This window comes from Perognathus longimembris, chromosome 11, assembly GCF_023159225.1.
Source record: "Perognathus longimembris pacificus isolate PPM17 chromosome 11, ASM2315922v1, whole genome shotgun sequence".
In the NCBI taxonomy this organism is placed as follows: domain Eukaryota; kingdom Metazoa; phylum Chordata; class Mammalia; order Rodentia; family Heteromyidae; genus Perognathus; species Perognathus longimembris.
In genome coordinates this window covers 53,613,928-53,636,580 of record NC_063171.1, presented here as the reverse complement: position 1 = coordinate 53,636,580, position 22,653 = coordinate 53,613,928, and the positions used below count along the sequence as shown (strand labels likewise).

Below are 22,653 nucleotides of genomic sequence, written 5' to 3'. Positions count from 1 at the left end.
CACCAGCAACATAAACAGAGGAGAAGTTGAACAGAGATGATTTTTTTGCTCAACCACTGAGAATGAAATACCTAAAAGTGGAGGAATTCACAGAATGTGAAACAGTATGTGAGTTTACTTTGGTGGAAATTCTGGCCAGTGAATTTTAAATATACATATACATATTACACCCATCTGTGGCCAACCAAATAGACACTTTTTTGTCTGTGTCGATTGTGGGGCTTGAACTCTGGGCCTGGGCACTGTCCCTGAGCTCTCCAGCTCAAGGCTAGAGCACTCTACTACTTGAGCCACAGAGCCACTTCTGGTTTTCTGGTGGTTAATTGGAGATAAGAGTTTCACAGAGTTTGCTGCCCGGGCTGGCTTTGAACCACCATCCTCAGATCTCAGCTTCCTGAATAGCTAGGATTATAGGAGTGAGCTACCAGCGCCCTGCAACACTTTTTTTTTTTTAGGTCCTTGTACTTTTTATTTTTATTTTTGTTTTTATTATAAAACTGATGTACGTTAGGCATTGGATACATTTCTTGTACTGTTTGTCCTGGGGCTTGGACTCAGGACCTGAGTACTGTCCCTGGCTTCTTCTTGCTCAGGCTAGCACTCTGCCACTTGAGCCACAGCACCCCTTCTGGCCATTTTCTGTATATGTGGTGCTGGGGAATCGAACCCAGGGCCTCATGTATACGAGGCAAGCACTCTTGCCACTAGGCCATATCCCCAGCCCCCTGCAACACTTTTAACTTTTTGTGAAATTAGGTTATATCCTTCAAATCAACTATCCTTTACTCTCATTTCCTCTTTCTGAAAGAATTGGATGCTTAATATAACTCTTCCTCCCATGAAAAATAATTAAATTAACTATAAGCCTTATTTTATTATTTCAAAAAATTTTACACTCTAGCATCACAGGCACTATAGGTTCTCAAAGAGTGTTCATGACTGGCATCTGTGTCAATAATTCAACAGACATTTAATATAGCTGTATGTGCTTATCTTTGTTGTAATTTCTCTTCTTTCCTCTCTCCATTTGCATTCTAACTCTTGCTTTTTTTTTTTGTAATTAAACTACAGTTTAACTTACTCTCTTCACTGAAGACATTCCTTCCCCCTTCATGCTGACAGCTCATTCTCCCCTAAGGTCTTAAAGTCCTGTAAGTATTTATTCCTCCATGGAGCACATGTTTAAAAACTAGAATTAAGGTGAGAATTCATTCCGTTCCTGTTGCCACATCCAAACCAGTATTCTTCCCATTGACATAATATCTCTCTGACTTGGCAGTAATTATGACATTCTATTCCTCTTCACTTCTGTAAAACAAATTGGGAGAGGATGACTATATTCAGTTTCTAAAAGGTTAAGGTGCTTAGGGAAGTGTGGTAGTACAATACTGAGTAAGCAGTTGGATAAACTAGCAGTTGTTCTACAGTTCAAGAGAAACCTAAGCATAGAGTCAGATTGGAAACCATGAGCTATGACTTTCAAAGGAGGCTGAGAAAGGTCCATTCAAAGTGTGGAGACTTGGGAGAAATGGTTTTGTAGATGCTTAGAAAGAGAAAACTGTACACCATGTGGTATACACTATAAAGACAAACTGGAAAAAATACCTATTGCATCCAGTGACTATTCATCCATCTGAGTATGGGATTGGTGAAACCATATTACAGTGGGTTTAAAGTAAAGCAGAAACATACAGGTGAGTGTAGACTGAACTAAAGTGCAGCTACATACTGACTTACCTGACTGTACCAAAATGAAGGTCAATTACTTTAAATATTTTTATCTCCTATCTCAAAAACAATGAGCTTTTGGATATCTAAAGTCAGAAGGACTCTACCATATGCACAGAAATCAGTTGGTAGTGGTGGTTGGCAGCAGAGAAAACCCAAAAAAGAAACAGTGTTAGGATTTATATGGTGGTGAAGGCAGGGGATATGTGGAAAAGAACGTAGCACTACATCTCTGATGAACTAGGAATCTGGAAAAAAATAGGGCCTCACTTAAACTAGGGCACTCATTTGGTGTGTCTGAGATTTGTACTCTAGCTGTCAAGCCCAACTCAATCCGTGTTTTACCATTCGTTTTGAGATAAAATCTCACTTCCTAACCATGTGGTCACCTGAGCCAACATCTACTTATTTTTGGCTTCCCAACATTGCTGGGCTCACAGTACATTACTTTATATCCAGCTTCGTGCTGTGCAGATTGAGTCTCATGGGCTTTTCTGGAACAGTATTCTCCCATTCTCAGCCTCTTACATGGTGTTGGATGACAGATGTGCATCAGTATGCCTGGCTTTAAGTTAAGAAGGGGTCCTGTAAAGGCTTTGCCAGGGAAGAATATATTTTGAAGAAAGTTCCATGAGTTGCTGGAAAGAATGTGTGCTCTGCAGATCTCTGCTGGAATATCATGTAGGTATCTGCTAAGTCCTTTGGATCTATAGAGTCATTTAATTTCCTTGTTGATTTTTTTTTGGTCTAAGATTGATTGGTGAGAGTGGAATATTGAAATTACTATTATTGTGTTGTAGTCTATTTGAGGTTTTATATATAATAGTGTTTGTTTTTATAAAATTGAGTGCTCCAATGTGAAGTGTGTATATTTACAATTGTTATCTCCAAAGATTTCCATTGTAATATCTGCTGGATTGTTCATTTTATCCATGTGAAGAAACCCTCTTTGTTTCTTTTACTTATGGTTCAAAGTGTGCTTTATCAGATATAAGAATAGCTACTTCTGATTGCTTTCAAACTCCTTTTGCTTAGAAAACCTTTTCCCATCCTTTCACTATCACTGTATCCTTGTCTTTGCCAGTGAGGTACATTTCTGGTGGGAACAAAATGGATGGTTCTTATTTTTTAATTCAATCTGCCTCTTTTATTTAAATAATGGAGACCTCTAACATGTAGAGTTATTACTGACAAGTATACAGTAAATCCTATCATATTTTGGTTTATAGTGGTTGATTATTCTTTGATCTTCATTTGCCAGTCATCTAGTCAGATTCATTCTTGCTTACATTTTCATGATTATGTTTATCTTCCTCTTTTACATTTTGTTTGAATGTCGGTACTAGGCTTTGAACTTGGGGCCTGGTTGCTGTCCCTGAGTTCTTTTGGTCAAGATTAGCACTCTCACACTTGAACCATAGCTACACTTCTGGCTTTTGGGGGCTAGTTGGAGATAAGAGTCTCTTGGACTTTTCCTGCCCTGGCTGGCTTTGAACCATGATCCTGAGTAGCTAGGAGTATAAGTGTGAGCCACCAGTGTACAGTCATGTATTTTAAGTTGCAGTTCTAGGTTAGATGCCATGCTTTAGGATTTGTTTATTATGAAGTTTTTATTTCTCCTTCAGCTATTAAGAATAGCATTGCTGGGGCTGGGGATATAGCCTAGTGGCAAGAGTGCCTGCCTCGGATACACGAGGCCCTAGGTTCGATTCCCCAGCACCACATATACAGAAAACGGCCAGAAGCGGTGCTGTGGCTCAAGTGGCAGAGTGCTAGCCTTGAGCGGGAAGAAGCCAGGGACAGTGCTCAGGCCCTGAGTCCAAGGCCCAGGACTGGCCAAAAAAAAAAAAAAAAGAATAGCATTGCTGGGCAATAAAATCTAGATAGCAGTTATTTCCTTCAGAGCTTAAAATACATTATTCCATGAGTTTCTGTTGGTAAATCTGTTGTTATTTTCATAGGTTTGCTTTATAGGTCACCTGGTACATCTCTCACATAGTTTTTAATATTCTCTCCTTGTTAATTATGCCTACTATTTCACTATAATATGGTGTGAAGAGGTTCTTATCTTGCCTGTTTGGAATCCTAAAAGCCTCTTGTAACTATGAAAATCTCTCTCTAAAGTTTTGGAAATTTTCTGCTACAATTTCATTGGATGTTTTAGATGCCTTTAGCGTGTACCTTTTCTATGTCCATAGTTCACAGTATGAAGATCTCTCTAAAGTTTCAGAAATTTTCTGCAACAATTTCATTGAATGTTTTAGATGCCTTTAGCCTGTACCTTTTCTATGTCCATAGTTCATAAGTTTTGTCAAGAGGTCTTGCATGTTCCATTCAGACTACTTTAGTTATCCTTTCATTTTCTTCATCTGTGTGTTCTAACATATCTATCTATCTTATCTTCAAGCCTTGAATTCTACCTTCTGTTTTGATCAAGTCTGCTGGAGAAATTTACAGCTGAGTTTTTTAGTTGACTTATTGAGATATTCATTTGCAAATTTTATTTCTTTTTCTCTTTTGTGTCTTATTTTTTATTTTAAACATTCTTTACTTGAATTTCTTGCAATTATTTATTCCTGTTCTCTTTATTTTCACTGATCATTCTTACAATAATTTTTTAATTCTTTGAAATTTTTAACTACCTCATTATTGTTCCTGTAGACTTTTTACATTTTGGAAGGATCATATTGACTTGTGTTGTTCGTAGTTATTCTTTCTTTTCATTGAGATTTGCATATCTGAAGCCAAGTCATGTCAGAGGCTTTAATTACCTGTCTTCCAGTTGAACTATCCCCAATGTTCAGGCAGGACAGTGTAATGGATTGGGGGTAGGATCCATAGCCTAGTATTTGCCCACATGCTCAGGGCACTGAGCCTGGTCTCCAGGTCTGCCTAAATCACAGGGCTGGAGCAAAAACTCTCTGTAGTCTCTTGTAGAAGGATCAGTTGTTCAATTCTGGACTTCTTTCAGTATAGAAACTTCATTTCTTTGTGTGTGATGGATGTTGCTGAAATCCACATGGAGCTTTTATAGCCTGCCAACTGGGAAGGTTCCTGCTTACTCCTCAGCCTGCCCCCCTCCAATTTGTGTCCCCAAAGATAGCAATTGTCCAAACCCAAGAGTAAACTCCCCAATGCAGAGAGTATTTAGAGCAAACAGGGCTCTGGGCTCTGAACTAGCTGTCGAACTGAGGGATTTAAGCACTGTGCCTGTTACATTCACAGCTTATAGACCCCATTCAACAATTTACCTCCCTGTATGGAAAAGAAGAGTATGGAAGAAGTATAATTGTCAAGACCTGCCTGACAGTAAACATTCACTAGGAAGAGGTTCTCAGAGGCTGGTCTTAGTACTTCACAGACTCCATCAAGCAGTTTTCTAACATAGGGGTAGGAGAGGGACTGTGGAAGTCATGTTATTAATAGGTTCTGTATGTAGGGCTCTCCAGCCTGACTGGTAGAAAATACATGCCAAGATTTAGTTCCAAGAGGTGGGCTTTAAATTAACATTGGAAAAAATACAGAATTGAAGATAGCTATTCTTGGTGTTTTTAAGTCTCTTGGGGAAATCACTATGACTCTGTGTGAGCAGCTTTGGTTTGTTTATACTTCATTCTCTTCTTATCACAAGATTGCTCTCTTGATCAGTCTGGAGTCTTACCACCTCTGCATTCAAATGCCACTTTTGTTTAATCATATGGCCACCCTTTCCTGAATACATTGTCATTGTGCTAATAGGCCCTTCTCAGCTACAAGTCATTTATTATATTATCTTTTAGTAAGAACTACATAAAATAAACTATATAGAGAAAATACAAATTAGCTGTGGAAAGGAATGATTGACTATAGTTACTCACCCTGATAAAGAAGCAAATTATTGAGGAACATAAAGGAATCAGAGCATGTGTAGCTAGATAGCTTCTTTTTGGAACAACAAGTACAGAAATTTTTTAAAAGATAAATGCCAACTTGTTGTGCCATCTTGTGAAACAAATGCTAGGGATTCATTCCCTTCATATTCTGAGAACTGTAGAAAATGCTGCAGGCAACCAAAATCTTATTCTTGGAACAAGAAAATGAATATAGAAAGCAAAGGACCTTTATCTGGAGAACAGGCACTCACAGAAGTGTAACAAATAGCAAAAAATATGGAAGTTCTCAAAGTTCTTTTTGCTCTTATCTTCTTTACTAAAGAGAAGTACATTTCAACTCTAATTTTCAATCCTCATAAACAAGAAACTGACATGTAGTCATGTGTCGGTAGCTCACACCCGTAATTCTACCTGCTCGGAAGGCTGAGATCTGAGGATCACAGTTTGAAGCCAGTTGGACAAAAAGGTCATTAGACTCTTATTTCCAATTAACTATTAAAAAGCTGAAAACAGTACTGTGACTCAAAGTGGTAGAGCACTAGTCTTGAGCACAAGAGCTCAGGAACAGTGCCCAGGTCCTGAGTTCAAGCCCTAGGACCTGCACAGAAAAAAAAAAAGCAAGAGGGAGAGAAGTAAGAAGGGAAGGAGGGAAAGAGGGAAGGAATGAAGAAAGGGAGGGAGGGAGGGTGGAAGGGAGGGAGGGAGGGAGGGAGGGAGGGAGGGAGGGAGGGAGGGAGGGAGGGAGGAAGGGAGAAGAAAGATAGAGAAAGAAAGAAAAAGTAAACTGAAGTCTATACGAAAAATTTCTATTTTAAAGTTGTATGGCCAAGGTAAACTCAAACTAGAAGCACCATAGTATATCAAACCATAGGTACAAAAAGCCTAAACACAGGAAAAATATTTTTCTGATTTTGTTCAAAGGGATAAGTAATCTGTATTGAAAATCAAAGTTTAAAGTGATACTCATTCTGGACAATTGAAGATGGTTGGAACCTAAAACTGAGTTAACTATTAGGAACCAGAATGGGTAAATCAAGTAGGAAAAGATAAACAGGAGCGCATTTTTTAAAATTGTGGATGGCTTTGGATATGGGCCAAATGCAAACGTGCGGGGAGGAAAATCAAGAATATAATGTGTAGTTGGAGACCATGTGAGGAGAAGAGGCAGTAAGAATTTCATTATTACCATAGTTGAAAAGCATTTCATAAAAAGGTTGCAAAACGTTTGATTTGAAATCATTTGCATTTGTGTAGTGTAAACCTTTCCCAAATTAGGTTTCTGTTAGCTAATTTTATGGGCAAATTGTAGGGAATTACATAACTGTTTATAGATTTTTAAAGAAAGAACAGAACCTCAGGTGAGGAGCTGCAGACGCACACCCACTAAAGCCTGAACTTAAATGTGGGAGCACTAATACAAAAGATGAACCCTCACAGGGACACAGAACCCTTAGAGAAGGGCATAGGTTTTCTAGTGTTTGAGGTGACTTATTTCCAGATAAAAGATCTATAGCACACATGTGAGCAACATGAAAAAAAAAATCCTAAGCATGAAAAGTTTTATCTTGGTGTTAGAAATGATGGAATAGCTGGTACATCAAAATGGGATGGGGAACAATGGAAGAAGATTTGCAAATTTATAAATGGGAGGAAAATCACATATATGGGGACATCAAAAATAAACTCTTACCAGGTGCTAGTGGCTCACGCCTGTTATCCTAGCCAGGAGGCTGAGAGCTGAGGATTGGGTTCAAAGGCAGCCAGGGGGGAAAGTCTGTGAGACTCTTATCTCCCATTAACCACCAAAAATAGCAGAAATAGAACAGTGGGTCAAGTGGTAGAGCAACAGCCTCAAGCAGAAAAAGCTCAGGGACAGTGCCCTGGCCCTGAGTTCAAGACCGAGGACCAGCACAAAGAAAAATTAAGATGAATTCTTAAAATGTTAAGAGAAAGCAATGCTGTGAATGACAAAGTAATGAGGAGGAGACCAGATAGTAGTTTGAATTACCGATTCACTTCAAGTTTCTGGCAGAGGAAAAGACTAAAATCAGCTTCACAAATATTGACAGCATTTGAAAGTCATTTAAGGGACTGGTGCAGTAGCTCATGCCTATAATCCTACCTACTTGGGAGACAGAAAGCTGGTAAGGATTGGAATTCAAAACCAGCCCAGAGAAGTTCACAAGACTCCCTCTCAACCAATAGCAGAAAGAGGGTGGTGATATGTGCCTGTCACTCCAGCTATACAGGAAGTGTAATAGGAGAATCATTGAAGGCTAATTGCACAATTGGTGAATGAGTTAATGATAACAATAACCACAGCTGACACTTTGTGTGACAGTTGCTCTGCATTAGACAATGTTCTAAGTACCTAAATTAACTCATTTAAGTTTACCTTATGTGTACCTATGTGCAAGCCTAATTGAAAAACTAAACGGAAAAAAAAGAGTGGCATGGCTCAACAAGTGTCTAGCAATTGTGAAACCCTGTGTTCAAACTCCAGTACATATTTTTAAGTCATATTAGCATTTGCATTAGTTCAAAGAAAATGAAAAAGGATTGTGAACAGCTTCTTATGGAGCCTTGACTATTGTCATATTTCTTATTGCCACAAACACTTTCTGAGGATAACTTGTACGGAGACACTGTCAGTTCTAGTTGACTTTGCTCACTTATTACTGATTATTCTCCCTCTCCCTCTCCCTCTCCCTCCTCTCTCCTCTCTCTCTCTCTCTCTCTCTCTCTCTCTCTCTCTCTCTCTCTCTCTCTCTCTCTCTCTCTCCCCCCCCAAGGGCCTGTCAAGCGTTAAGCACATGTTCTATAACTAAGGTCTCCTCCCACCATCAGCCTTGATTAGTTCTTAATTTGAATAGTTCTTAAAGAGTCAAATGTAAGAAAATAAAACATTTGCCAGGAAAATAGAAGATACATTTTAGGAATGTTGGCTAAGGGTTCCTATAGGGCTCAGCAATTTGTATTCAAGGTTCAGATTGAAAACCTAAAGTCAGGTCACTATGAGAAGTGACACTGTGCAGTTAGGAGTGTCAAGACAGAAGACAAGGCACATGCCTGTAATCCTAGCACCTGGAGGCTGAATCAGGAGGATTGTGGGTTTAAGATCTCCCTGGGCCACAAAGAGAAAAACTTGTCACCAAAAGAAAAATGGAAGCAAATCCAAAGGAACACACAATGGAAGGTAAGGCGGCCAATATCTACAGTGGGGAAGCCAGGAAGGTTTCTTCCAACTTCTCCTATGAAGACCAGCCATCACAGTGCCATTAATATTTGAGAAAGTAAACTGCACCATTGATCAATAAGTTAATGGTAGCAACAATAACCACAGCCGACACTTAGTGTGACAGTTGCTTTGCATTAAACAATGTTCTAAGTACATAAATTAACTCATTTAAGTATACCCTATGTGTACTTACGAGAGAGGCACAGTTATTGCAAATAATTATTGAGCATTGAGGAAATAAACACATACACATCTCAGAGAAATGGCAAAGACAAGATCTGTCAGTTAATCAACAATGCAGCCACTTGCAATGTTCTGCCTTAGCAGGTGCATTTTAGTTTTCAGTAAATAAATTGGTTCTACCTTTTATCACATAATCTTCAGATCTCAGTCTATATACCTACAACTTTTCAGAATGCAATTGATACATCTCTGCTAGAATTTCTTATTGTAAATACTTTTTGTGATTTGGCATACACTTGATTTCCCATGATTTACCGACTGTCCGTATTGTTCCAGGCACTGAGCATGTGGTGGGAAACAAACTCATGATGGTTCTAGTCTTGATTTAAATAATGATAGGAATAACTCACTAGAGAGACAAGGCAGGTAGAACTTAACCTCTCTTCTTCTTGAATCCTACCAGGATATTGTACTACCTTGGTTCACAGCTGTGTGGAGCTCATCCTCACCACTACCTCTGAAACTGTATGGTTTGTAGGGCTGTGTGCCTCTACATTGCATGCTGCTCTTCTGTTTTGGATGGTGATATGGCTTCTTTCTTCTTTCTCCTTGCCATAGCAACTTCTGGAAGGTATCAGAGTGACGTGCCTTTTTTCTCTTCTGTGTTCAACCACTCTTTACATTGTTGCCAAGGGAAACCAGATAAGTATTAAGTGTAATATGAATTTAAATATCCTCTGTCTAGATAGAAAGTGCATGACTTTTATGACATTGTTTTGAACTAGCTTCAGGCTCTTCTGGCATTTATCAAAGGCTTTTTTATCAGGATTGAGGTTCTTAAGAGTCTAAACATCGAAAGGAGAGCTCAGATAAGGTTTCTTGGGAACCTGGGAGAAAGGCAAAGTTTTGTGGTATATAATATGATTGAGTAAGGCCTGAAAATCTGATTCCCCATTTGGTGAATTTTCTGTTCAGTCTGATGCATTCCCCTTAACATTTCTTGTAGTGTACAACTGGTGATAATAAATTCTCTGCTGTGGAAACTTCCTTACTTTTAGTTCATTCTCATAAGATATTATGGATTCAAAATGTGGAATGGACAGTTTTATTCTTTACTTCTTTCCTGGATCATCTTTTCTGACAAAAAGGCCAAAGTGTTAAATAACTTTTATAATGATATGTAATGTATTAATTTTTTTTTGCTGGCTACTTTTATAATTCCCTCTTCATTGTTAATAGTACATTGGTTATATGTTGCTATTTAGCAAATGATGCCAAGCTTCACATTTATCATCACATGACTTCTTTGGGGCATAGAAATTATTGACCTAGCTTTTTGGGTCCTCAGGCCTTGGGTCTCTCATAGGCTATATTCTTGTTGGGCTTGAGGGTGAAGAATCTGCACGACCCACACAGCTATTGCGTATTCTGTTCCTTGTGGGCTGCTGGCCAGAGGTCTCGGGTTCTCAGAAGCTATTTGCCAGAGGTCTCCCTCAGTACACTCACAAATAGCCATCTCCATAACACATCTTACAACATGGCAGCTTGCTTCATGAAAGCAAGTAAAGGAGGCTGAAGGGTATGTGGGGTGGGGCCTAAAGTGGCATTCTACTAGTTAGCTGTGTTCTATTTAATAGAAACAAGTTACTAGGCTCTTTCCACACTTGAGGGGAACAGATTATACACAAAAGTGTGGTAAAAGGGAACCATGTCAGAAACTGTTTATGCAGTATGACTATGGTATACTAGACACGCTTCCTTTGTTTTACTGAATCTGTATCTGTCTTCCACCAAACTAAGGATTTTTTGTTACCATTAAGAACCTCATTTTTGGGGCTGGGAATATGGCCTAGTGGCAAGAGTGCTTGCCTCGTATACATGAAGCCCTGGGTTCGGTTCCCCAGCACCACATATATAGAAAATGGCCAGAAGTGGCGCTGTGGCTCAAGTGGCAGAGTGCTAGCCTTGAGCAAAAAAAGAAGCCAGGGACAGTGCTCAGGCCCTGAGTCCAAGGCCCAGGACTGGCAAAATAAAATAAAATAAAATATTTTGGGCTGGGAATATGGCCTAGTGGCAAAGAGTGCTTGGCTCGTATACATGAAGCCCTGGGTTCGATTCCCCAGCACCACATATACAGAAAACGGCCAGAAGTGGCGCTGTGGCTCAAGTGGCAGAGTGCTAGCCTTGAGCAAAAAAAGAAGCCAGGGACAGTGCTCAGGCCCTGAGTCCAAACCCCAGGACTGGGAAAGAAAAAAAAAAAAGAACCTCATTTTCTACCCCACTTTTTTCTTTTCTTTTGGGACCACAACTGTCTATACGTTGGCCCTTTTGCTATTACTTCTGATGTTACTAAGGTTCTATTAACTTTTTCAAATAAATTTTCATCTTTTTTTCAGAAAAGAAAATTCCTATTGATCTAACTTGAAGTTAACAGAATCCTTTCTTTTTTCTTCTATAAGGTCTGTTTTATGAACTTTTCTTTCAGATATTATTATTATTGCTGTATTGGGCTTGAACTCAGGGCCTGGTGCTATCCTAAGGTTTGTTGCGCAAGGCTACTGCTCTATCACTTGAGTCACAGCCTCACTTCTGGTGTTTTGGGGGACAAGGAGTTGTTAATTGGAGATATGCGTCTCATGGTCCCATGGACTTTCCTGCCTGAGCTGGCTTTGAATCACTATCAACAGATCCTGACCTCCCACATAGCTAGGATAACAGGCATAAGCTATTGACGCCAGGCCAGATATTAAATTTTTAAAGTTATAAAATTTTCCTTTATGGGGCTGGGGATATGGCCTAGTGGCAAGAGTGCCTGCCTCGGATACACGAGGCCCTAGGTTCGATTCCCCAGCACCACATATACAGAAAACGGCCAGAACCAGCGCTGTGGCTCAAGCGGCAGAGTGCTAGCCTTGAGCGGGAAGAAGCCAGGGACAGTGCTCAGGCCCTGAGTCCAAGGCCCAGGACTGGCAAAAAAAAAAAAAAAAAAAAAAAAAAATTCCTTTATAACCTTTATAATTCATTTCTTCAAGTTCTTTAGCATAATAGTAACCTCAAAAAATCAAAATGGCTGGGCCTCTAATAACCTGTATAAAGATATCTTCTTAGAAGGTATTTAACCAATGTTTGTTGAGAACAAAGTACAAGCAGTATCCAGTCATAGGAAGCCCAGCAAAGAAGCAAAAAGTAGGTATTTGGTGGCTTGAGAAGTCAGGCATATTGATAAATTTGGGTCGTAGAATACCAAGAAAGAGTAACACCTCTGAATTCACAGACAATGGAAGTTGTTGCTGGTTCACTATAAGGGCCATCATGATCCATACATGTGAGTTTTAATGCCTTTGCATACTCCCCGTCTCTTTAGGGTGAACAGGACTTGTGACTTGCTTTTAACTAATATGATATAATAAAGATGATATAAGCCATTCCTGCAATTATGTTATTTAAGACAATTTGGTAAACAGACTCATTTTTTAAGTTTCTCCTTCCTGGTTTGGTGAAATCAATGGCAGTACTACATGGTAAAGAACCAGGTGTGTCCTCCAGGCTCCATCCAGGCAATAGCCAGAAAAAAAAAAAAAAAGATCCTTCAGCCTTATAATTACTCAGAAATAAACTGTGCCAACTACTCACATCTCTGAATGAGAACATTGCCTAGATAACAAACATCTTGATCTAGACGTCTGAGTTACAGAAACTGTAATTATTGTAGTTTTGTTCAAGGGCATTAAATATGGATAAAAAAATTATGCAGTAATAGAAACCTAACACACTGAACACTTACAGAATTTTGCTACCTTTTATTTTGCTGAGTGTTGTTGTTGTTGTTGTTGTTGTGTGTGTGTGTGTGTGTGTGTACTAATTCTAGGGCTAGAAATCAAAGCCTAGGCACAGTCCTTGACCTTTCTACATCTCCACTGCCTTTTTTCTAGGGGTTAATAAGAAATAAGAATCTCATTGACTTTCCTGCCCAGCCTGGATTTCAAACCACAATTCTCAGATCTCAGCCCTGAGTAGCTAGGATTATAGTTGTGAGCCACTGGTACCCAGCTGAGAATGGTTTTTTGTTTTTTGGGGGTTTTTTTTGGCCAGTCCTGGGGCTTGGACTCGGGGACTGAGCACTGTCCCTGGCTTCTTTTTGCTTAAGGCTAGCACTCTGCCACTTGAGCCACAGCGCCACTTCTGGCCATTTTTCTGTATATGTGGTGCTGGGGAATTGAATCCAGGGCCTCATGTATACGAGGCAAGCACTCTTGCCACTAGGCCATATCCCCAGCCCGAGAGTGGTTTTCTTAAACCAATTTTTGTATTGAATATATTCCTTTAGTTTTAGGAAATGAAATGTTTGGAAGAAAGCAGTATCTTAGTTTAGCTATCAGAACCCTGGGAAACCACAAGAAAAGCATTTCTTAAATGATCTTGTACCATTTTATCTACTCTGTCCATATAAATAAAAGCTAATTCAGTAAGTGTAGACAAATGTACTTTGTTTTTTAAAAAACCACAATTACATCAGAAAAGAAAAGAAATAATTTTAACAGCTATTGCTAAACTGATTTCTAAGAAAGCTATTAAGATTCACATTTCTACCAGTAATGTATACATATAATTTTCTCTATCTCCTTGTAATGGTAAATTCTTACCCATATATTTTAGTTGCTAGGCCTATCATATATAACAAAATAATATAGCCTAGGTGTTTTAAACAACAAAAATTTATGTTTCCACAATCTTGAAAGCATTTGTACTCAGGGAAAGCTGGACAGTGATCTAAAATAAGTTAATATATGCTATGCTTTAAATAATATGTACGGAAGCACAGGATAGTAGTCTCTTAAAATCTCCCTTGGAATCATATTTCTCTTTTATGTACATTGAAATTTCAATAAATCATACAGTTGGGCAATAACTCAGATTAGAAAGCAAATTATTCTCAGACAACTAAAAGTTATATATTAATATATGCTAAAGTTCTGGATACTTGGGTTTCTCATCATGCAAAATGAACTGTATTCATTTATTTAGTAAATACTATTTCAAAGGGTCTGTGTTATGTTAGAGACTAAGAATTCAGCTAGGTAAAGCCACTGCCTTCAAAGAGATGACACTACGGTAATACTAAAATGACCATATTTGCTTGCTTGCTTTAATGTATGAGGGACCAATGACCTGTGCTGCATGACTAATCTGTACAAAATGATAGGATGGAGAAGCTGGCAGTAGGGATTCTATTTTAGGTAGGATAACAGGAAAATCCTCTAGGGAAAGTGTTCTTGAATATTACAGAAACGGAAAAAAGACTAGGGCTATGTTTCGATGCACTTATGACAATGTCCACAACTTTTGCTTGTCCCCAAAAACATACTGTAGAAGCATAACCTAACCTACTGTTCTGATATTCTCAACTACTTATACCTAGTTATTATAAATTCCTTGTGTGGTGACAACGTCCATACAAGAATTTCTCTGCAGATTCAGAATGATCAGTACAAGTGAGTCACTAAAGGTTTTAAACAACACCTGGTTCAGGTCCTAGAGTGGTAGATGTCTTTTTTACAGTGTTGTTTTTTTTTTAAAATTGGAAAGGTAAATGTATTCTTTTCCTAAAGACAAAGTCAATATTCAATACAGAAGTGTAATTATCTTCTAGGTACAACCTTACCATCTATTTGACGCCCCCTGCTGTGGCATCCTGCTAACTACAGAAATATATTAAATCTAGAAGCAGCCAGCTCTGGGTTCTGGGAGAATACTTTTCAAAGCCTGGCTCATTCTTCTAATAATGTCATCCTTCCGCAACTCTCTGGGTTATAAAATGTTTCTGTGAAAAACCCACCAAAAAATTGTTTCCATCAAAAGTCAGATGCTTGTTAAACTTACTTTTTTCTTTAATCTTAGAATACAGCACGTTAAAATGCATAAGAACAGGCAACAGATGAAGCTTTGTTCTTCAACCAACCCCTAGATGCCTGCAGAGCTGATATTCAAAATTACCATGAAGCTCAAGTTGGGAAGACCTTTCTTCTTGCTTCAAAGTATTTCCACATCAGCCTCTTACCAAAGCACCTGGAGAGAGAGGATATTATGAGAAATGCAAACTGAGAAAGGGGTGGGAGACTAATCAGTATTCCAGAAGAAATGCTTTTCAAGGAGTTCCAATATTTTTAAAAATTGTTCCAAGGCATATTAGAAAGGCCTCACAAATACGCAATACTGAATAAGGAAAGAGCTGACCAAAAATTTTAAAGCAACTAGAAAATTCTCTTCAGACCTTACAATATGGATTGTTTTATTAATCATGAAACAGGATTTAAAGGAAGTTTGTATAAATGTAGCAAGTGGTATAATATCATTGTTGCCATTGTTTTCAATGATTAGTTTTATGGCTTGTAGCAATCTCTCATTAGTTTTTCCTACTATCTATCTCTCTTCCTTTTTCTCTCTTTTTCTGGTACTGATGTTTGAACTCAGGGCTTCACCCTTGCTAAGCAAGTGTTGTACTGTTTGAACCATGTCTTCATGGTTCACTGCTCCAGCTATTTTTTTGAGGTTGGATCTGACTTTTTGCCCAGAGCCAGCCTAGACAATCTTGTTTATACTTATTTATACTTCCTGACATGACAGGCTCATACCACCATACCCCTCTTTTGCTGTTGTTGGGGTTCTCATAAATTTTCTGCTTAGCCTGACCCAGAACCACAATCCTCCTGATCTCAGCCTCCCACACAGCTGGTATGATAGGTATATGCCACGGTGCCCACTGGTTGAGATAGTCTAGCCAACTTTTTCTTTATTGGGGGGGGGGGGGGTGAAGGGAAGTCCTGGGCTATGATTCCCTGGTTCTCAACTAAGTGAATAGGATAAAATATAAGCCAGGTTACGTATTCTTCTGGTCAGTCTCTCTAAGGGCTCCCCACATAACTCAAGAATGAAAAGCCATTTCCGAGGAGTCTTGTCCACCAATATCCCTATGACCCACACAATTCTCTGATCTCCTTTTTCACACACTTACTCACTCTACCCACCCACCCTAGCTTCCTTGCTTTTTCTTGAAAATAACAGGCCTGCCATCTTCTAGGGTCTTTGAATAGGCTGCTTCCCTTACTAGGAATGCTCACCCCCTACATCTTCATGGCTAACTCTATTGCCTTCCTTCTATCTTACCCTACATTTTTATGGTTTAGGGTTTGTTTTTTGTTGGGTTGTTGTTGTTGTTTTTTTTTTTTGGGGGGGGGGGTTTGGCCAGTACTGGAGTTTGAACTCGGGCCCTGGGCACTGTCCCTGGTTTCCTTTTGCTCAAGGCTAGCATACTACCACTTGAGCCACAGAGCCACTTCCAGCTTTTTCTGTATATGTGGTGCAGAGGAATAGAACCCAAGGCTTCATGCATGCTAGGCAAGCATTCTATGCCACATTCCCAGCCCCTGGTTTGGGTTTTTTTTTCTTTTAATAATAATAAAAAAGTCTATCTTTTTATTAGCATAAATTATACAAGGGAGTCGCTTTGAACTTCCATATATGCATACAAGGTACCTTAACTGAACTCATCCCACCTGTTATTTTGATACCTCAATTGATAAGATGTTGGATGTTTCAAAGAGGGGTTCAATTAGCTTAGAATTAGAAAGTTCTTACCAGGAGGCTGAGATCTGAAGATTGCAGTCTGAAGCCAGCCCAGGTCAGAAAGTCTGTGTGACTCTTTTATCTCCAATTAACCACCAAAAAACTGGAAGTGGAACTTGCATGACTCAAGTGGTAGAGTGCTAGCCTTCAGTAAAAAGGAAAAAGTTCAGGACAGCACCCAGGCCCTGAGTTCATGCCTCAGTACTGACACCACCACCACCGCCACCACAAGCAGCTATCACTAAGATCACCCTTGACTTGTTGTGCAAGCATTTGAGTTTTACCTCAGTGGACTTCTCTCCTGCCTGATGATTCTGTTTCTCATTGGCTCTCTCTAGATCTTTGCTTTGTTTTCCTATTTCTCTACTTCTCCCTCTTGCCTCCCCGCTACACACATGGATAACTGTTCAGGTCATTTATTGAAATGGTCATTTTTCCCTCCACAGTACTATGGTATCCTTTCTGCATAAACTAACTCCTGGTCAGCCTCACTAGTGCTGGAATTTCAGGCATGTGCCACCTTGCCCATTAGTGTACTTTCTATATACCCTATATCAGTACCATATTGGATTCATTTTTGTAGGTTTTTAAGTGTTATCTTTTTCAGCTAAGATAAATAACCTAGCTTTGTTGTTCTTCCACTCTCTCAATTATTCTCCCCCACCCCCAAATATTGGGGCTTGGGCTTCATTCCTGTGAGGCAGGCACCTTTGGTCCATCCCTCCAGCCCATTTGCCATGGTTATTTTTGAGGTATAGTCTCAATTTATGCCTTGGCTGTGATCCTCTTTGTTGGGCCCAGCCATGTACTTCTTCAGTATGTAGGCTAACAGAAGCATGACACCACACCTAGCCATTAATTGGGATGGAGTCTTTTAAACTTTTATGCTCCCCAACTAGTTTTGAACTGTGATCCCCTGATCTGACTCCCCAAAAGCTAGTATTATAGGCTTGACCTACTGTGCCCAGCTTTGGCTATTCTTGACTATCTCAATTTCCATATGAATTTTAGAATCAGTTGGTCAACTTATATACAAATACCCATCAGGTTATATGACCTGGTGGAATAATTGGTATTAGAACAAATCAAGAGATTTAGTGAAAACTGACATCTTTACAATAGTCTTCCAATCCGTGACCATTGTATATCCATTCATTTTGGGGGGTTTTCTCTAACTTTTCTAATAGTACATCTTCTGTACAGAGTTCTTACAGCCTTTCACAAAATGTATTCCTTAGTAGGGTGAACCAAAATGGGCCCCAAAGATCTAAATGCCACCTTATATGGAAAAAGGGTCTTTGCAGATGTGATCAAGGAATACTTATAAATGCCATAGTCTTTATATTAAGAGAAATAAAGGTAAATTCACATCATAAACAGGAGAGAGTAAAGACAAAGAGGTTGGAGTGATATAGCTTCAAGCCAAGAAATGACAGCAGACACCAGAAATTGAAAAGGACAGGGAACAGATTTACAGCTTCTAGAGTATGGCCCTCTAAAATCTTGATTTCACAGTCTGCTGGGCCTCCAGACTAGGAGAGAATAAGGGCTTAAAGCTACTGAGTTTGTGGTAACTTGTTACAGCAGCCAAAGGAAACTAATAGAGTAGATATTTGATGTTTTTAATGCACTTGTGTAGTTGAAACCTTAAAATAATTTTCTAATTGCTTAGTGCAATTATTACATAGATTGTATCTAGCAACTTGTTAAATTCATTTAATAATAGTAACAGTGGAATGTCATGTATAAACTATAACAGATTATCATGTTATCTGCAAATAACAAGTATCTACCTATCCAATCCTTACATATTCTCTTCTTTTCCATCATTGCCAGGACCTCTAGGACAAAAATGGAGTATATAAGAATATTTTATTCCTTCACACACGGTACTAGTGATCAAACCCAAAAGCTTTCCTCCAACTTAACCTGCCCTTTTCTTAACCCCTTTTCATGATACTGCCAATCACTGGACATTGCTTCTTAACCCATTCTTGCCCAACTTCCTTGCCTGGCTGCTTTTCTTTCTCTAGCCCTTTAGAGATAAGCATTCCCAAGATATTCTATGACTTTTCTATTCTATGGTGTCCTTGTTAACTGTTAGGAAACCATTTTAAGGCCTATTATTAGCTTTCTAAACCAGGTCGGCTTCAGGTGCATACCTTTTCTTGGGAGCAAAACAGAAACTGCCTTTTTTTTTAAGAAATGCCACATATTCCCACCTCAAGTACTTTCCTATATAGTCTGCTCTTTCCTATACTCCAGCAGAATATTTTCACTTAAACATGATGGTAACATCACTAGATCATCCCAATGTTTTGGCTCCTGATTTATATGAAGATTCATTTTCATAGAAAAGTGTTGGGGAGATTTTGCAGAGTTGAGGTGCAGGAAGGCTTGCTGTCAGAAGGCCTCAAGAGGGCTGGGAATGTGCTTTAGTGGTAGAGTGCTTACCTAGCATGTGTAAAGCCCTGGGTTCGATTCCTCAATACCATATACACAGAAAAAGCCAGAAGTACTGCTGTGGCTTAAAGTGTTAAGAGTGCTAGCCTTGAGCAAAAGAAGCACAGGGACAGTGCTCAGGCCCTGAAATTCAAGGCTCAGTTCTATGGAAAGCATGAACAGAAAGGTCTAGACTGTCCCTGGAAAAAATAAAAATAAAACAATCAACAAAAACAAAGCTCTAGAGTGGAACTTATCTTGGTGAATTCCCTCAGTTCAGGGTCTGGCTGGTTTTCATGTTACTGGACCAAAGGAGCTGAGTCATATTCACTAGAAGCTCATGTGCAAAAACGAAAATACCGATGTGTTAATTTACAGTGAGAAATATAACTGCCAATAGCTATTCAAGCTCAGTGTGTGTGTGTGGGGGGGGGGGGGGGGTGTTCATTCTCTCCTTGTAGAAAAAAAAAGGGCAAATTAAAATGTTATTCCAAACTGTTACCTGTTGAGAAAAGGAACAGAATAAAAGGCAGAGTTGTATGATCCAAATATTTATGGAATATCAAGCTTTGATAAAGAAATGAGACCATCTCCATTATTAGACCCAGTTTCTGCACCCAGACAAGATACTTCCTCCTCTAGACAGGGGACCTGCTAAATTGTGTCTGTGTGTTTAATATATATATGTGTGTGTATGTTATATGTCTAATATATATGTATATATGTTTAAATTTCGGTAAAGGCTTGCTGTAGCACTCAGCACAGAGAACAATCTTGGCAAGTGTTTGAAGACTATCCCATCGGTGCTCCCAGATCATCGCAAGGCACACTCCGGTGTATCAGCCAAGTCCTCACTTCCACTTACTAACGTGATAGCGCCCAACGCCGGGCAGCATGGCAGGCAGCAAACGTCCTCAATGCCGTGCTCCCTACTCTTTCACCCCACACGCAAATTTGGCCGGTCGTTCCCCGGCCCCTCTTCCAGGCCGGGCGCCCGGCCAGCACGCACGCCCCGGCCTCACCACTACCGGAGGACCGGGCCCCGTCGTGGATCTGCTCCGGGCCACCACCACCCAGGTCAGCGGGGACCGAGAGCGCGCCGGCCGGGCACGGGCTCCGTCCGCGCCACGCTTCCTCGCCCGCGGCAAGCGCTCCCGCCAAGAGCGGAGACGAGAGGTGGGGAAGAGTACGGGAAGGGGCCGCGGGAGGCATCGCCCAGAGGCGCGGCGCCGCCTCCCCGCCGCCCTCACTCTCCCGGGAACCAGAACCACCCTCCCCCCCCCCCCCCAAGTCCAAAGATCCAGAGACGTAAGCCGCGGCGCACCGACCGCAATGGCCGAGACGGCTTTCCCAGCGGGTTAGGCCTCGGGGTCTTCCAAGGCCGCCCGGCTACTTGCGCCAGCCGCGTGGCGCGGCCGCGAGAGAACTGGACGCAGCGCGAGGTCCCGCCCTCCGGCGCGCCCGCCCGGCCGCGGCCTCGGCCTCGGCCTCGGCCTCACGTCCCCACCCCCTCCCCCGTCCCCCACAACCCCTCCGCCCCAACCCGGGCGTTCCGGTCGCGCGGCCTCGCTCAGGCTGCCCGCGTTCCTTCCGCCCAGAGAGGGGAAAGAGTCCCGCTCGCGCGCGCGCCCCCCACCAAGGAAAGGATGTGGACGCCGCGGCCGCACCTCTGCGGCGAGCCTCAAGCTGGCCCGGGGTGGGGCGTGGGGGCGGGGCGGGAGGCGAGCGGGGGCTTCCCCGTCCCACCCCCCTCTCTCTCCTCCCCCTCCCCCCTCGGGCAGCCGGAACCTCCCTGCGGGGCGGAGTGATACCGCCGCGGCGTAGAGCGCGTCGCCCGCCGTGAGGGACGCCCAGGACTGCGCGGGGCGGGCGGCGACGGAGGGAGGAGGGCAAAGAGGCGGGACCGGGGCGGGTTGTTGTGAGACGACTGCGCTACCGCGGGACTCGAGCGGTTATGGCGGCTCCATATTAACACTCCCCTCCTCCCTCTCCTCCTCCTCCTCCTCCTCCTCCACCGTCTCCTCCTCCTCCTCTCCCTCCCGCCCGCGCTCGGAAGCCCGACTCCCCCTTCGCCCCGACGCCGGCCTCTTCCCCCTCGCCTCACCCCCTCCCCTCGGCGACCATGCCCGGCATGATGGAGAAAGGGCCCGAGTTACTCGGGAAGAGCCGCTCGGCCAACGGCAGCGCCAAGAGCCCGGCGGGCAGCGGCGGCAGCGGCGCCTCCTCCACCAACGGCGGGCTGCACTACTCGGAGCCCGAGAGCGGCTGCAGCAGCGACGACGAGCACGGTGGTAGCCTCGAACTCCTCCCCGCCTCCCCTCCCCTCCCCCAGCCCCCTCCCTCCGCTCGCCGCCCGCCCGCCAGCCCGCCCTCCCTCCCCTCGGAGCACGGGCGCTGCGGTAGCCTCCAACTCCCTGGAACTCCCCGGTGCAGTGCCGCGGCACCCCGCGACCCCCGCGCCTCCGCCCTCCGCCCGCCCTCCCTCCGTCCCTCCCTCCCTCCGCCTCGCCCCCCCCTCCCCGCCCCCACCGCTGCCATCTCCTCGAGTGCCCGGAGTTACCACCTCCCCGGCCGCCGCTGCTCCGCTCCTCCCTGCAGCAATTTTTTAAAAAAAATATATATTCATATTGTTTTATTAAGTGTCTTCCCTTTTCTTAATTTTTTTCTTTTCTTTTTTCCTTTTATTATTATTATTTTATTTTATTTTTGGCATTGCTTTGCAGATGTTGGGATGAGAGTCGGAGCTGAATACCAAGCTCGGATCCCTGAATTTGATCCAGGTAGCTGTATTTGCCCTAAGGAAAAAAAAATCCCATCTCTTCTTTTCTGGGCTTGATTTCGGGGGTGGAGGTGGTGATGGGGGGCGGGGGCGGGTGTAGGGATCCAGAGGTGGGGCTGGCCGGGGGATGCGGCTGGGCTGGGCTGGGCTGGACTGGGCAGGGCAGGGCAGGGCAGGGCAGCATCGTCTTCGGCTGGGCGGCTGTCAGGCTTGGCCGGGCAGTGACATAGGGCGTGTGGGCAGATGCATGCGTGCGTTGCAAGGTTAACATGGTTCCTTTTAGAAGCCACTTGCCTGCTGGTGCCATCGCCTTTCTGCCCCCGCATTGGGGTCGGGATGAGTGGGGTGGGGGGGAGCAGGCGGCTTTTGGTGGAGTCTGGGACTCCTGAGGGCTGGGGAACAGCGGCTGGGAAGCCAAGGGCTGGAGACGTGTGCAGGCTGGGGCGGGGGGGGGGGGGGGACGACCAACCTGCAAATGCCAGAGGACACACTGGTGGCCCGGGAGCCCACGGCCGCGCTCTGCATGGTGGGTGGCCGACGCCCGGGTGGCTGTCGAAGGCCAGCCCTGCCGACCCCCCCACTCAGGCGGAATTGCCCCCCCTTTTCTTGGCTAAGCGCTGTGGCTTCTTTTTGGCCGGCTGTGGCATATCTGCAGAGTGCTGGGAGTCGAGAAGGAAAAGGGGTGGGGGTAAAAGGGTTGGGGAGGTGCCCGTGGCACACCTCGCTCGCAAGCCAACCCTGGGAAGTCAGACCACAAGACAGTGGCTGCGGCTGCCAAGGAGACATTT

General features: G+C 42.7%; 1 protein-coding gene and 1 long non-coding RNA gene across 12 annotated transcripts in view; one reads left to right on the top strand and one right to left on the bottom strand.

The window, feature by feature from the left end:
- Positions 1-14,872: 14,872 nt before the first annotated feature.
- LOC125359960 lies at positions 14,873-19,506 on the bottom strand. Its single transcript, XR_007212627.1, has 2 exons — positions 19,463-19,506; positions 14,873-15,087 (listed from the first exon to the last, which is right to left on the bottom strand). It is a non-coding gene; the product is annotated as an uncharacterized LOC125359960 (long non-coding RNA).
- A 1,405-nt stretch (positions 19,507-20,911) lies between these two features.
- Positions 20,912-22,653, top strand: part of Rcor3 (REST corepressor 3) — a 51,804-nt gene continuing 50,062 nt past the window's right edge. For 5 of the 11 annotated variants that reach the window (XR_007212520.1, XR_007212518.1, XR_007212519.1 and 2 more), the window contains exons 1-2: positions 20,913-21,377; positions 21,810-21,866. Coding sequence is in view for 8 of the 11 variants with exons in the window: in XM_048356861.1 (XP_048212818.1) it covers positions 21,209-21,377; positions 21,810-21,866 (226 nt within the window). In the remaining 3 variants the exon portion in view is untranslated. Of the gene's footprint in view, positions 21,378-21,809; positions 21,867-22,653 lie in introns of all 11 variants that reach the window. The other 6 variants (XM_048356858.1, XM_048356856.1, XM_048356862.1 and 3 more) reach the window with 5 other exon arrangements.